The sequence below is a fragment of the Leucopleurus acutus genome, assembly GCF_964270905.1.
Source record: "Leucopleurus acutus genome assembly, chromosome: 16".
In the NCBI taxonomy this organism is placed as follows: Eukaryota; Metazoa; Chordata; class Mammalia; order Artiodactyla; family Delphinidae; genus Leucopleurus; species Leucopleurus acutus.
Genome location: NC_139158.1, coordinates 66,325,052 through 66,338,036, shown reverse-complemented (window position 1 = coordinate 66,338,036; position 12,985 = coordinate 66,325,052). Strand labels below are relative to the sequence as shown.

Sequence of the window (12,985 nt, the reverse complement as noted above, 5' to 3'; positions counted from 1 at the left end):
CTACTCTTCTGGTGACCAGGTGACCCTGGCACCTCTCTCTCAGCTTCCTCATCCACAAGGTGAAAGCATTGGGTTACTGATCTAGCAAACCTTGGCTTCACAGAGCATCTTAATGGGTGTCAGGTGCCGTGAACCCTCACAAATTGTATGCAGAACTGTGTGTGTGCAAGCAGACATGTACGTATCTGTTTCTAGACAGATTCCACATCATTCATCCGATTATAATAGGAGTCTGTGAACGAATAAACGTTCAAAACCACTGGACTAATGATTTAAAGGGCCTTTTCAACTCTGAAATTATGTGATTCTAATTTCTAAGAGTTTTGCTTATTAGAGAGTAGCTGTACCACCTCTAACAGGAGAAGCTATGTCTGGTTCCTAGAGTCCTAAAGGCTATTTATCAAAAGCTAAAACTCTGAGCACAGGAGCATTCCCCAGACTTGAGACCCAAAATGTACCCTGACCCCCTTTCCCCAGCTCTCCTTCTAGCCAGGATCAGCCTGTGCCCTGGAACTGCCAGCCCTGGACATCTGCAGCTGGGGTGAAAGCCGGCCTGTCTGGCCTGGCACTGCCTGCCGCTCTGGGCACTGCAGCTCCACCTCCCCGGGCAAAGAAGCAGTCCTTCCCACTTCATCAGCTTCTGGAAATGTGTCCCTGATCTTCCTTGGTGGGGTAGGCGTCATCTTACTCCCTGAAGGGCTGAAAGACTGCTCTGTCTGTGAAATGAGGAAAGCCAACTTGCTCCCTTATAAGCCTTGCACTCTCTTGGAGCGATGAAAATATCTCTTTGAATTGACTTATTATCCTTTGCAGTTTTCTGCTCTTGATTTCCCCAGTTCCGTTTTTCCTTTCTGTCCCTTTCCTGTCACATCCCCTAGGCCCAGAATCCATCATGGTTTCTCAAGCACAGGGGTGCATCCCAAAGAGCTTCTTGTCCCCGGACATTCTTATTCCTTAAAGAACCAACTTAGGATGAAAATAGTCCTCCTCCGGGCAGTGTTCCTGAAGCTAATTGTGCTATGACTTAAAGTACAACTCACAAACATGATGAATCCAGCTTGAAGCAAATTCTTCTGGGTGCCTGTTACAGCCAAGAGTCCCAAAGATCTGGTTTTCTCATTCCCTGTCCCATTCTACTCTTCCTACACCCGCCCCATACCCATCCTTCAAGTTTAGACCCATCAAACAAGCTTATATTCACAATTCATTATCTTTTCATTTCTAATTTTCCTTATTTGCTACTGAAAGCAGTTAAACCCGAATTGGACCTTACTGACTCTTGAGTTGGAATTCCAGGTGCCTTGCGGGGAGGAGATTGCAGCCAGAGGCCTGACTGCAGCACCTCTTTGTTCCACTTGAGGTTGAGTCAGATGACCTCCCTCTGACGGGCGGGGCAGGGAGGAAGTGCAAAGTTGACTGCTTTACGTACATATCATCTGCAAACTTATTTTGAAGTCAGGGAAAAAAATATCTGTGTTGTCCTTGATCAGGAGCTGACTTGGCATCTTGATTCAGAAATTAATAAGCTCTCTAAATGGGAGAAGCCGTCTGGGACAATAGGAAATCTGGTCTCTTTGTGAGTCTCATTACAGAGCGAAGAGAGGGAGATGGGTGGGCCAATTAGTATGAAAACAGTCAGACCTCCGGGAACTAATGAGGTCCCTGAGTGAGACAGAGTTCCCAGCTCAGCAGGTGGCCGTACATCCATCCGGTTGTTTGTCCTGAATTCTTCTCTTTCCATCACACCCCACATCCATTCCAGAAGTGAAGCCTGTCTACCTAACTTGCAAAATCTCTCTTCAAACTGCTTCTCTTCACCTCCAAGCTGCCAGGGCAGGCCAGGTCACCCTCATCTCTTACCTGATCCCCTGCAGGAGCCTCCACCCCAGCCCCCCGCTTCCACACATGCCCTTCAGTGTTCCCCACACAGCTGTCAGTGACACCTCCACCCACTCAGGGGAGAAGAGAAGGCTGTGTGTTCTTTGCCAGGGCCCAAGGGGGAGATCTGTAGCCAGAGGGTTACAAAAACTCAAGCTTCAGCTCCGTATTCAAAAGAACTAGTGAAAGCCAGAGCCACCCAGAGACGCCCCAGCTCCCTCAGAAGTAGTGACTTTCCGACACTGGGCGGCTGACCGGCTGGCTTTGGATCAGGCGGGGCTGGTGAGGAAACCTGTGAGGGCAGGTGGCTGCTCTGAGGCCTCCTGCATTCTCGGAGAGGTGGATGAGCAGCTGTGTCTGTAGGTCTGGCAGGTGGCGGTGGGGACCTCTGCAGAGCAGCCTCCCTCACGTTGGAATGGAGGCGAACTCGGCAGCTCCGTGAAAGTTCCTCTTTGTGTGCATTACAGTTGGAGTTTTCCTTCCTCCTGTTTGCTTCTCCTGGCTCCAAAGAATGACCAAGCCTGTGTTTGCTTTTTTAATTTGTCGTATTAAATAGAGCCTTTGTGGCAGGCTTTTACATCCAGGCTGTAAACTCTAGAAATGGAAATTGATCAGGGGGTGGTTGATACGACCAAGGCTGTAAATGCTAAGAACGGAGAAGCCATTCCAGTTTAATGCTTTTATCCAGCAAATGTGCCTTGTAAGGAGGGACATAAATCTTGCAACTTGGTTGGGTGGGGGGCGGTTGGGGGGCGGGGGTAAGAGCAGGGTGTAACCTTGCCATTTGTTACCACCAGGTGTCACTGTGAACTGGCCATGCAAGAAAAAATACCGACTCCCCCAGAGTCCACCTAGTTAAATGACTTCAGTGGATAACAAATGAGAAAACCATATTTGGGGTATGGGAAGAGGGGTCAGCATATCATGAGCTGTAAATAAGGCCGAGTCCCTGAGAATAAGCACTGGATTACAAAATAACAGGTTATATCAGCCACGCCCGCATCTCAACCTTGGCCGACTTAACTGATATAAATTCTCCAGTGGCCCTAGAAGCCTCTGAGATACCTCCCAGCATGCAGTGGGCCTCCACAGTTCTGCGCCTTCCTGGCCACGGAGCTCTTCCTTCCTGCATATGAAAGGAATTTGAGATGAGAGCACATTCCCCAAATTTCTGTTTTTTTCCTTCCAACCAGTACATGCTCTCAGCCTGGTTCAACTCAACTCCATTAAAACCACACTCCTTGGGCCTCTCTCTGAGCAGCCTCTGAGGCTCCCTTTCTTGTGCATAAATCAGTCAGTCTTTCACCCTGGGGCTAAACGGAACAAAACTAGGAAATATCTATTTTTTAAAAGTTGAAGTCCATACCCAACAATGCTCTTAGGCCACGTGGTTTCCACCCCCCAGTCCTACCTCCACCTGTCAACCCCAGAACCCAGGTGGAGACGCAGGGTGCCAGCAAGTAGTGACCAGCCTGTTGCACCTCCTGGTTGTACAGGTGCTGGGTGCTGTGGTTCCTGATGTGTGTGGTGGGGAAGGGAGAGGGCCCTCCCATCTTCCTCGCTTAGCCATTGTATGTACGGGCAAAGGGCCCCAGCCTTGGAGGTGGACAAACCTAGGTTCACATCTTACTGGCCCTGTGACCTTGAGCAAATGACTTCATTTCCTTGCACCTCATTTCCTTCCTCTGTAAACTGGGTTTGGTGATAACACCTTCCTCCAGAACCATCATGCGGATGAATAGCATTAATATGTAAGAGAGTACGCTCGGCGTTCATTCATTCTGCTGATTGGCTGAGGAGCTGCTGTGTGCCCGGCACTGTTGTAGGCACTGAAAATAGAAGGGAGCAGGAGAGAGGAGGCCTCTGCCCTCGTGGTGCTTACGTTCTGGAGTTTTATTTATGCGTGTGTACACACCCTTATGGGAGATATATAAATTTGCCAAATATATAATGCGTTGTGTATATGTTACATGTACACATATACACTTGGGCATGGAATTTCTTGTTGGAAGCCTGCTTCATCTTGACTGAAATCTAAACTGGGGTTTTCATCTCAGAAGGATCTCTTTCATGTTAATTGTTCTACCTCCCCCTACCGCCTTTTGCATGAGAAGCCAGGGCCAAGAGTTTGAAGGTTCATTTACTGACTGAGTTCCCCGCTTTCTTTCTAGCAGTAGGATCCCAGCCCATCAAAAATGCAGCCGCTGCCTTCAAACCCTGGAGGAAGTCAGACTGGCAGAGGCTCTTTCATTTCATCCCCGTCAGAGCCCCAACTCCTCTCACACGTGGGCCTATTATATTTGAATGGATCAGGAGCCACAGAGGTGATCCAGTAGTTCAGCTGAGCTTGAAATTAGTAGCTCATCCCCTTAAATGGTGTGGGCAGTTTGTTTGAGCTTGGGCTGCAAAGCCGTTTCCTATGGAAATGAGGGCACTCCTAATGTTTTCCCTTTTGACATTCGATTAATAGTTGACAAATCCAGACCCAAGTAGTTAGCTTTCCCATTATCCATCTTTTGACAGGCATTGCTGCTTTTCTCTTCAAGGCTCATTGTTCTAAAAATACACTCAGATCTGAAGCTGTTCACTGTGTATATATAGGCATGATTTCCTGGTGTCAAAGATAAGAGACATCTGCCATGCAGATTACAGACAAAGTGGGTTGCTGAGTTTCAGATCTGAAGGCAGGGACCTCTGTGCTACTAAAATCAAATGCAGCCAGCCCTTCCCCTGCTTCCTTGGTGTTGTCACGTGATTAATAATCTGCCAGGGTCATCCATTTCACCACCCAGTTGGAAAGCCGAGTGTGGGGCGTACATGCACTTATATATGCCATACTGGGTCAGGAACCACGATGCTCTTGGCGGGAGATCGAGCCTGGTAGGTGGACCACGTGCACAAAGTAGATTTCAAATATCAGAAGCCTTGGCTGACCACAGGGTGGTCATTTCATCCCTTTGCAGGGGAGGCAGGAGTGAATGTTGATGATCTCAGCACCAAGTAAAGTAGCCAAGGACATGGCCTCAATTGTCTTATTATATGTGTATTTATTTAAAAGATGCTTTAGAGTCTCTTATTAGCCACGTACTGTGTTGAGAGTTCTAAGCTGAAGATCAAGGTAGAGTTGGCCTCACATCGCTGTTCAGTAGTGGTATACCCTTGGGCAAATTAATTTCCTTCTCGAAGTCTCAATTTCCTCATCTACAAGACTAGAATAAGCATATCTATTTTTTCCACCTAATAAAATTATCACAAAGATTCAGTAAAGTCATGTATATTAGTCTTTAGCACAAAATGTCAGCCCAGAGTTAAAAAGTCAATCAATAATACTTGTTATCAGTATTTAAACTTCCTCCTCATTCCAAAAAAGACCTAAAGCATCTTATAAACTTAAGTGTATGCAGCAAGGTAAATAAGAAGTGAAGACATTTTTTAAGGGAAAAATAATAAGAGGGAGAACAAGGTGAAGCCAGGGTTGAGGTTAATATATAAAATGCAGGCTTTGAACTCTTCAACTCCGCTAGAGATGAGCCTGCAGCGTGGTTCTGGGCCTCCTAACAGACAAGGCAAAGAGGGAAACGCATCTGCTGCACAAATTCCAGTCATCACTGAAATAAGAAAAGAAAGCTTTTAGAAGGAAGCACAGCTCTGGAATTCCCTTGGTGCTGAACCCTGAGAAAATTTCCCCATGGGCCATGTTAGAAGAATGCTAGGTACCACTGTGACTGATTATTCCTAATGTCCTTGCAGTAAATACAGAAGTACATTTCCTAGAGCTGTTTCTGATGGCTCCATCAGTGGAGGCTGCTGGCTTAGTGCCAGAGCGTGGGTTACAGGAAAACAGTTCGGGGGTGGTGGGCAGGGGGGCGCAAAACAGGTAGGTTGCCACGAAGATGTCTTTATCTGCAAGGGTGTGAATCTTCCAGGGAGGACCAGGAAACGCTGCATGCGGCCTGAGAGTGCAGACGGCCGGGGCCACTTTGAAATCTGCGCCCAGCAGCGTTGTCATCATGGGATCTAGGCCGAAGGTGGGGCCTGGAGCGGGGAGAGCTGGCCAGATGGAAAGGGCTGCTTTTAGATTCTGCCCCAGTGGGATTTAAACCCTTCTTGGTTCTGGCTTATTTTTGAATTGTCAGTAACAGATTGGGCCTCTCAGTGCCATATCTTTTTAAATATGCACAAAGCAATGGAGTCATTCCACAGCATCTATGGTACTTTGTCTTGTGGTACTTTAGGGACTCGATTATCATTGTAAGCTTCCACTGGTGTTTATGGTTTTAAATCCTGTCCCTGTTGCATTTAAATATTTTTAATATCGGCCTCTGTGTGAGTGTGTGGGTTGGCGATCGATAGATGAATGACTGTGAACAGGTAAATAGAGTTAAGTCGAATGAGTATGTATAGCTGCAGAGGTAATTGGTAGTATTTATTTGGAGAGTAAATTGTTGCTTCAAGTCATAATCCTCCATTTCCAACATTTAGAAACAAAAAACGACCCGCGTGCAGGGGAAGATAGCTAAATTGAATAGCAAGAAAGGACAGGCTTGAAATACTGGTTAACCGATGAACCGAGACCCATTAGAGTAAATTACTGAGTATGGAAGCATTGCCCCATTGCTTGCTGGCTCGGACACGTCTACACCCTGAGCATCCGTTTATTTAAAAGGAAACACACAACCTCATTTGTAGCATCATCATGTACGGAGTCACGGGAGAAGAGATGGCCACAGAAAAAAAGAGTGCGAAGGCTCTTCTGCCAGAAGGGGAATAACAGGGAAGCCAAAATAACTTTGCAGGTGTGCCTGCTTTCCAACAAGTGAGTTTACCCTCCGATTGCGTTTAGTCGTGCCCACGTAGAGATAGCCTGTATCGTGTCCCTAAGGAGGCACCCTGAATAACTCCTTCAGATGCCCCGAAATAAATAAATAAATAAATAAATAAACAAACAAACATCACAAAGCCGCAAGTCCTTTACCACCGGCATTTACGCAGACAGCTCATGAGAGCGTTTTATAAACCCAGAAAGAGACAAGGAGCAGCAGATCCCTCAAGCAAGTAATTGACAGAGAAAGAATAGCCTGTCACCCAGGAGAGCTGGGCGCTCTGAATTTCAGTTAAGTTTATTTAGCTTTGCTGGGCCTCGATTGGCTAGAGGTTTTCTAGAGCTCCCCTTGAGCAGGTGTTGTCTAACCCAAGATGGTGAGGACGTACTCTGTAATATTTGCATCTTCAACAGAGGGGTGTCCTTTTGCTGCATTTTGGGTGAAAGGGCCCATGATCCAGCCCCTATGCTTGAGAACTGCTGGGAGTGTTGGAGCTGGAAGGGGGTTAGAACTGATCTGATTGATGTACAGAGAAGTGACTTGCCATGTCCCCACCTCAGGAATCCTTCCCCGGCTCTGGCCCACCTGTGACTTGAGCCTGGCCCTCTTCACATTGTATCATGGGCTTCTGTGGTCAGTCTGTCCTCCCCACCAGACAGGGAGCCCTGAGGCCAGAGCCTTTGTCCATCCGTCTTTGTGTCCCACGCACCTGACGCAGTGCCTGAGCTGGACCAGGTGCTAGTAAACATTTGGTGAACCACGCAGAGAGGGAACCAGACCCGGCCAGCCAGATTCTAGCAGCACATTTCCCAACTCCCCAGGCGACATCACCCCCAGCTTTGTCACTCGGAGCACCTGATATTGATCATAAAGGAATGAGTCCCTTCTATTGGTTTGGTGTCTGGAGTTTATTAGGTACTTACTGATACCCGTCAATTGTAGATAGGGCTGAAGTGCAGGGAAATGGCTGCCTGCATGAAGTGAAATTCAATAAAACCGCATTTTAAGTGAAAAATCAGTATAAACACCAGGCTTCTTTGCCATGGAAACAGAGGTTGCTTAGAAACTGCCTAACAGCGAGTTCTAAATTTTTTAAAGTCAAGTTATCATTTAAGCTACAGGACCCTACAGGTTATTGAGAGATAATCACTCGCCTCAGGACACTCGGAGGCAGGAGGCACAGCTGAGTGCCTCCCGAAACTCTGGGGACCAGATAATCTCTTGATAACTGGGCTCCCTGGAGCCACTGATTCGGGCCTGGGGGAAAGAGAAAGAAATTTTTGTTCAGGAGTTAAATGGTGTACATATATTTTTTTAAAGTGTTTCTCTTTGGGTTTGAAAAAAGATGGAGTCAGCCACTTGGCATGTTCAACAGCCATCTCGGCCATGTCTCAAGATGTGTTAGGAACATTTTCCAGGCAGTTACTCCTATCACTTCAAAGCAGAGGTCTCCTCTTTGTCTTTTGATTATGCAAAAGGATGCTTTCGAGGTCTTCAGCCTTCTTCCCTTCATTGTCTGGGAGCCCCTCTCGCCAGCTCAGAAAGGGCAGGAACTGGTCCCAGGACAAAGCAGTACTGGAGTTTGGGGAAAAACTGGGCCGCTGAGTACTCAGACAAGACCTCCTGGGTCTCAGGCTCAGCTCCCAGGGCCTCAAAGTGAACAGGGGTCCAGGTTCAGAATTTGTCAGTGTTTAGAGTTCAGCGGGTTGCATGCCTTTTGCCAAGCAAGAGCACAGCTATGCCTGCCAGCCACCTGGTTGCATGGCACGGCATTTGCTCCCGACCTCAGGCATGCAGAGGGCAAAGAATATTACATTCGTTTCTTCCTGAAAGTAATGGACAAAATTACAACCCCAGTGGCTGAGAATTGGGACCCCTATCAAGTCAGTATGAAGGAAATTATGACTGAAACAAAAGACAAATGTTCTGCCCTTTACAGAGCATCTGAGAACTTTCCATGGTATAGCAGTGCTGCCAGGGTTGGTAGTGATAATTATTCCTTACACACACACACACTCTCTGGAAGGAACAGTGTTTTCATTATACACTTCAGAGTGTTTTCCTGCACCTCATCTCCTTAGAGCCTCAGAACAAACCTGTGAGGAGGGTCGGATAGGTGTGATTATTTTCCTTTGGAGAAGGAGGAAACAGGTTCACAAAGGCAAAATAATTTGCTCCCAGCCGCAGAGGTGGAGAAGAAACTTGCGTTGCCACCTGCCATTCTGGGGATTCTACCTCTTTAAGAGCTCAGAAGTGAGACCCAAAATAATTCGTCCAAGAGTATGGCTCTAGCTTACTAAAAGAAGATGAACGTTGCACACGATTTTTCCTTTGCCTCCCTGTTGGCATTTTATTTAGGGATCTCGAAGGGCAAAGAGAGTGGCTTCCTGCCTTTTCCTTTCCTGCCAACGAGTACAACACCCGCATTTAGTAAGTTAAAAAGGAGACCAAAAATGAACACTGCGACGTTTCCATGCCGTGTAAGTCAGAGCAGAGCTGTGACTGAACTGGGCCACGGCACCACTTTGCCGGGTGTCGCCCAGATCAAAATACTCCTTGAAGCTGAGGGTGCGCCCATGCTGCAGCTTGTTCCAGTTCTTGAAGGGGAAAAAAAAAAAAATCAAATGAAACCATTTGCATTCTAACAGTCTTTGGCACCAGGGAAAACTGTCAACTGTGTCACGTGTAAATAGAAATCTGCTTCCCATTTTTGGTGCATTTTTTTCATAATTTCCCTTGCCACTCTAATTATCAAAGATATTTTTGTTTTTAAACAAAAATTGTCTCCCACGCAGGCCCCATCTCCTTTCTGCGGTGAAGTGGAAACGATGAATTAGAATATTCTAATCACTTCTCCAGCAACCACCGCTGAGGTTATAAACTCAAGATTATCCTAAGTAAAGGAAACTTAAATTGTTCGGGCACAAAACAGGCCAGAAAGTGTGTCAAAGTGCCCCCTCCACCTGTCTCCCTTGCCTCCTTAGCATATGTCTGTTAAACCCAAGGAAGAAAGCAGAAGTGGCTTCACCGGGGCTTCCCTGGTGGCGCAGTGGTTGAGAGTCCGCCTGCCGATGCAGGGGACACAGGTTCGTGTCCCGGTCTGGGAAGATCCCACATGCTGCGGAGCGGCTGGGCCCGTGAGCCATGGCCGCTGCGCCTGCGCGTCCGGAGCCTCTGCTCCACAACGGGAGAGGCCACAACAGTGAGAGGCCCGCGTACCGGGAAAAAAAAAAAAAAAAAAAAATGGTTTCACCGAAGTAAAACCCAAATCCCCTGACGGCATAGGCTTTTTAGATTAACGAAATTAAAACCAGAATTTAGCTCTGTTTAGCAGGCATTTACATTCCTGTCTGATGCCCAGCAGTACGGGAGAGGCTCCTAGGAATGGTCATCAGAAATAAAATGTGATCCATCAAATAGATTCTATCCGCTGTTAGTTGGTAGACAGGGATCACATGTGGGAGGCCCTGTGTAGGGCTGGATCTGTGTTTTCTCGTTTAAACCCCAGCAGAACCCTGGGTGAAGTACATCCCCAGTTTTAGAAATGAGGAAACTGAGACGGAGGCAAGCCATACAGCTAGTGACATCTGCGGTAACGTGACTCCTGTTAGTAACATCCTTGGTTCTTCCTTGGTAGTGAGCAGTTGACCTCTCCTTTAGATCATTTTACAGAATATAACTTACTTCAAAGAGGGATGCCATCTGAAATCATTAGTGTGCAGCATAATAAGTCCCTTATTAAACATGAAACCTGTTCGATCAAGTATTGGTTGAATGCTAACCATGTGCCGTGCTAAGTGCCTGAGATACAGCAGTGAACCAAACAGACATGGTCCCTGCCCTCAGGAGCTTGTGCTGTGAGGAAGGGAGATGGGAGATGGTCAATAAACAGGCAATTGATAAATGCTGGGGAGGGTGTCCTGAGAGAGAAAAATAAGGGGCAACCACCTCGGTGACATGGTCAGGAAGGCCACCTGCACGGGTGATACGTGAGCTGAGATGGGCAGGGTGGCTGAGAGAGAGCCGCCCAGCTAGGGGAGGGCCTCATCCTTCCCGAGACTGAAAAGCCAGACTCCGAATCGCTGAGTCAGCCAGGCATAGGAAGTCTACACTTGGATTACCCGGCACAGTGGCCTGGGCATCGTTCAGAAATGGGATGTGAGCAGATACGAGGCAAAGGGTTGTGACCCCACGGTTCAGACCAAGATAAAGAACCTCACCCGTGGTGGGTGTCTGGTGCTGCGTGGCCCCGGCCCTTCAGCTGTGTTCATGTCGTGTATAGGGCACCAGTGCTCTGCCTCTGCTAAAGGTCCCAGAGCCAGGCTCAGCCGATCCTGCCATGGGAGAATAACTGCATCTGATCCCTCTATGGGATCCAGACCACCGAGAATCCGTGGCTCTCAGGGGCCAGAAATGGGCCAACTACTGAGCTCAGCAGCGTGCTGGAGGGTCAGAGATAAGGACCTGAGACTCAGGAGTTGAGGGTTTGCCCAGGCTCCCCAAGCAGGAGAGGGAGTCCCTACACTGGGGCTGGTCCTGTGAGCGAAGTGGACTCTGTAATAAGGGGTGGGCCCTATCCATTTTATTCCTTCTGAGAACTGTTTATAGCCCAGCATTTAACCGGTTTCTTTGCCAAGAGCTTGTTTGATGTCAATATTGTTCTGCTCAGACTAACTACTTTCCTTTTCTCTATGTCAACGGATATGAAGCTCTTTACCTCTCTTTCTGTTAGGCTTTGGGACCGTCCTAATGGCCCTGTATTAGGCACGAAAGTGGGCTTTGTTCTGCTGTGCAGAGTGAAGCGATTATCATTGTTTTCTCCAAGAGCCCGCTAAGCAGCCTCTGGGGTGGAGGACCAGCAGCCCTCCCTCGTGCCCTCACTCCCTTCTCCACCTCTCCACAGCCTTTTCCTCCACCTGATGAAGGCAGACCCCGACTCCACCTGGCTCCTCCTGAACGAGCTTTACTGCCCACAGGAGTTCACACCTCCCCACCCCAGCCTGCACCCGGTGCAGCTACGGGGGGCCACTGGGCAGCAGAACCCGTACACAGCCAACGTTCTCCGCCTGCTCCAGGAGCTGCAGTGACCCCGCCCCACCCCCAAGTCAGGCAGGCGCCCGAGGAGGTCCCCAGCGGAGCTTGCCAAGGATGTGGGGCCCACCCCACCCTGGCCGAGGGCGGTGGCGTCGGCCTCAGAGAAGACTGCCAAGGTGGATTAGACAGCCAATCGATTTATAAATTGATCGATCACACTGCTTAGAAATTGGATTGAAGGAAAGCAGCTGACTGTTACTTCTCTTTCATACCTGGTGTTTTCAAATGACATTGTCTGGCAGCTCTAAGGGCTTAACTCCTTAGCTTACCATCTCTGCGGCCCTAGCTGCCTCTCAAGCCGCCCCACGCACCCACCCACACCCAAGAGCTTGAGGATACATGGGGCGGAGGCCTGTACTACCCATCATGTATGACCTCGGCCGCCTGAGGACCACGTGGAAGTATCACACATTGGAGAGTTTTCAGATCACCGGCCTGCAGCATGGACTCACACACCTCCCCCTCTTCAAGGAAGGAGATAAGAACCTAACCTGTTCTTTGGAAGAAAATGAAATAAAGGCACTTCTTGGATGAAAAGTACGATCAAGAACTCACTTTGAAGTTTGTTATTTAAATTGGGTGATTTTTTAAAAATGAGTTTATGGGGAATTCCCTGGTGGTCCAGTGGTTAAGACTGTGCGCTGTCACTGCTGAGAGCCTGGGTCTGATCCCCGGTCAGGGAACTAAGATGCCGCATGCCTCAAGGGAAGGCCAAAAAAAAGAAAAAGAAAAAAACTGAGTTTATGTTCATGAATGGATAATACAAAGTCATGGTATAAAATCCAAGCAGTACAAAATAATGAAAACTCAGTCTCCCCATCCTCATTCCCCAGACATCTAGTTTCCCTCTCCAAAGGCAAATAGTCATGCCAGTTTTTTTGGATACCTTTTAAGTATTTTTTAACTTTCCATCAGGGATAACAGTACTCTGAAGCCCCATGTGCCCATAACCCAGCTGCACCCAGTCACCAGCACGTGGCCAGCCCTGCTTCATCCTGCACCTTCCCAGTTACCTCCACACCACACCTGGCCCCTGGATTATTTTTAAGCAAACTCCAGATGTCATATCCAGACTTCTTTTTTTTTAAACAAATGTACAGCCAGCATAGCATTATCACACCTAAAACATTTAACAACGGTCCTGTGTGTTTGAATCAGGATGCAAATAAGGTGTGTACATTGCCATTATC

General features: G+C 48.0%; 1 protein-coding gene across 2 annotated transcripts in view; it reads left to right on the top strand.

Annotated features, from left to right (window-relative positions):
- Positions 1-11,788, top strand: part of TTI1 (TELO2 interacting protein 1) — a gene marked incomplete at its 3' end in the record, with an annotated part of 42,064 nt that extends 30,276 nt beyond the window's left edge. For both annotated transcript variants that reach the window (XM_082857736.1, XM_082857735.1), the window contains one exon: positions 11,605-11,788. In XM_082857736.1, the coding sequence (XP_082713862.1) occupies positions 11,605-11,788 (184 nt within the window). The remainder of the gene's footprint in view (positions 1-11,604) is intronic.
- Positions 11,789-12,985: the final 1,197 nt, after the last annotated feature.